Here is a 2,450-nt window from a genome sequence, read left to right on the forward strand (position 1 = left end):
ACACACGCACACACATACACACACACACACATATATATATATATATATATAATCTTGTTTTAAGGATGTGTAAGGGTGACAGGGTGATAAAATCTGATAGAAAATGAGGAAATTATTGTTTTTCAGCAAAACACGCAGTGTACGTGAACCCTGAATTACCGTGAGGCCTCGATCCGATGCCAGTTTCCATCGTTGATGACGAGATCGGGATATTCGACACGGCCGACCCCTGATCCCACATCCCACAGGAAGTTCACCTTACCCTTCCTCATCTCCACTGCCAAGAAATCCACCTACGCACAATTGAGGAATTTCAGCTCTCATCAAACACGACATTATGTGTGTGTGGAAGAGTAATAAGCTCTTCTTATTTCCCTCGTCATCTCTGTTTCTGACTCAAACGTACATGTTCATTTCAGTGTGAGCCTCAGACTGACCGCTTAAGCAGAAGAGCTGGAGAAATCCAGACAGTTTCTCACTCACGTATTTGGCTGATCCGAGGTAGACGAGCAGGTTATCAGCAGCAACCGTCTTCACATGGAGGATGATGGTGTTATAGCGGCCTTTCCTGATCTCCGGCCGGTAGGTGCGGATACAGCTTCCACCGGACGACACAGACACCTTAATCTAGGGGTCAAAGGTCATGAGAGGTCAAGCCAGAGAGTGCAAACAGCACACGATGAATGATCTTATTTCTCTTCTTGCAGCTTGTAGCATATTTAAGGAGAAATCAACAAGAACATCTTAAAATTAAGACCAGTCTATGTTTACTGATTTTGTGTTCATAGAATAGTGTGTAAAATGTAATGCTGACAGAAAGTATGTTCACATCAAGTGCTATGAGCTGTTTGCATGAGGATAATTAGGGATCTATGATTTCCGTGATGTGAAAAATGCAGACGGAATCCAGCCATAAAAACGGAATTTAATGTATAACGCGGAATGTCACGGAATTTGGCAAATTTTGTATGATAAATCAAAAGTAGGTCTGTACTTCCAATTTGTTGTTACACGAATACGGAACAGAAATGATTACAAACTGGAAGTAAATAGATTTTTTTTGCCTCAATACTGTACAACCGCATGGTTTGAATGAAGACTTGAATTTATCTCGTTTTCTATAATGTGAATTTAAAAATTATATATGTTCTTGCATATTTTGTATATCCTTCTCTTTAAATATATATGTTTGTTAACTATTATTACATATGTCAGGAATTGTATATTAAGATATGAAGAATTTGAATGTTTGTTGTTTTAAAATGCACTGAGCACTTGATTTCTTGAACTTTGTAACAACAAAGAAGATTGCTTGCATCTCGGCATGTAAATAAATAATGAATTTATTTATGACTTTAAATAATGTTACATGTGGATTGAAGAGAGTGCTGGATACTTTTTTAACGAATAATTAAAATTGTTTTAATTAATTAAATTGTTAATGCTTTATGCCTTCATTTGATTACCAGAAACAATAAAATACACAACACAAAAGATCTGAAAATAAACAGATAAAGTTGTTTTTTTATAATTAATTAAACCATTAGGAAAGAATGCCAGAAAAATTAAAACAGAAAGCACAGAACTTGGTTAAAAATGTCATAGGGCCCTAAAAATGTCATTGTTCTTGAACGTCAATATTTTAATGAACTGATGTGAAATTGTATAAATCTCATGATTTCAGTGAATAAAGCATGCTTCTCCTGGAGTATGATGAGCAGTACTCACAGAGTTGGCCTGTTTGCGAGCCTGGCTGATGAGCTCTTTGATCTGCGAGATGTTTTTCTTCAGGTTGTCCTGGAGCTCCTGAATGGGCTTCAGTTTCTCCAACAACCTATCGGCCTCGTTCTCCACATCCTTGACTTTAGCTCCGGCCGCATGAACTGCAGACACACACACAGAGGAGCGGCCGGCACCAACATTAACACACAGCAGAAAATAAACACCACATTAGAAACATGCCGGAGAGCGGAGAATGAAAGGCTCTAACAAAAGAGTGCAGGAGACTATGAAAGAATTCAGAAACAAAAGAGAAAATGGGAAAAGTGACATGTTATATATCTCTCATTTGCAGCGTAGGCAGCGAAAGACAAGGAGCTGTTATTTCAAAAGAGAAGAGTTTCCATCTGTAATTAGCTAAAGCGCTCATTAGGATAACAAGCTTAGTGAAGCTTTCAAAGGCTGCGTTTAATCCTGTTGGGTTGAAACAAAGAACAGAGAAAACACTCTCTCTGTACATGCAGCGCTCCGGATAAAAGCACCATGCTGAAGCCTCGGGGAGCGGAGAGAGCTCTTAAACTCATTCGCACAGATGAAAGAAAAAAATCGTGTATACATACTTATTGCTGTCGACGTTCAAAATCAAATGGGGGGGGGGGATACCAAATAAGCATTTAAGTGATCTTGTAACACAAACATTTCAATTAAGAAATCAGATCTTCACGATCCAT

General features: G+C 38.3%; 1 protein-coding gene across 1 annotated transcript in view; it reads right to left on the reverse strand.

Annotated features, from left to right (window-relative positions):
• The window catches only part of LOC107554145 (laminin subunit alpha-2-like), a 268,279-nt gene that overhangs the window by 31,172 nt on the left and 234,657 nt on the right, over positions 1–2,450 (reverse strand). The window contains 3 exon segments of the mRNA XM_016236572.1: positions 160–293; positions 484–627; positions 1,729–1,923. Of these exon segments, the coding sequence (XP_016092058.1) occupies positions 160–293; positions 484–627; positions 1,729–1,923 (473 nt within the window).

The sequence above is a fragment of the Sinocyclocheilus grahami genome, unplaced genomic scaffold (assembly GCF_001515645.1).
Source record: "Sinocyclocheilus grahami isolate Dianchi unplaced genomic scaffold, SAMN03320097.WGS_v1.1 scaffold492.1, whole genome shotgun sequence".
In the NCBI taxonomy this organism is placed as follows: Eukaryota; Metazoa; Chordata; class Actinopteri; order Cypriniformes; family Cyprinidae; genus Sinocyclocheilus; species Sinocyclocheilus grahami.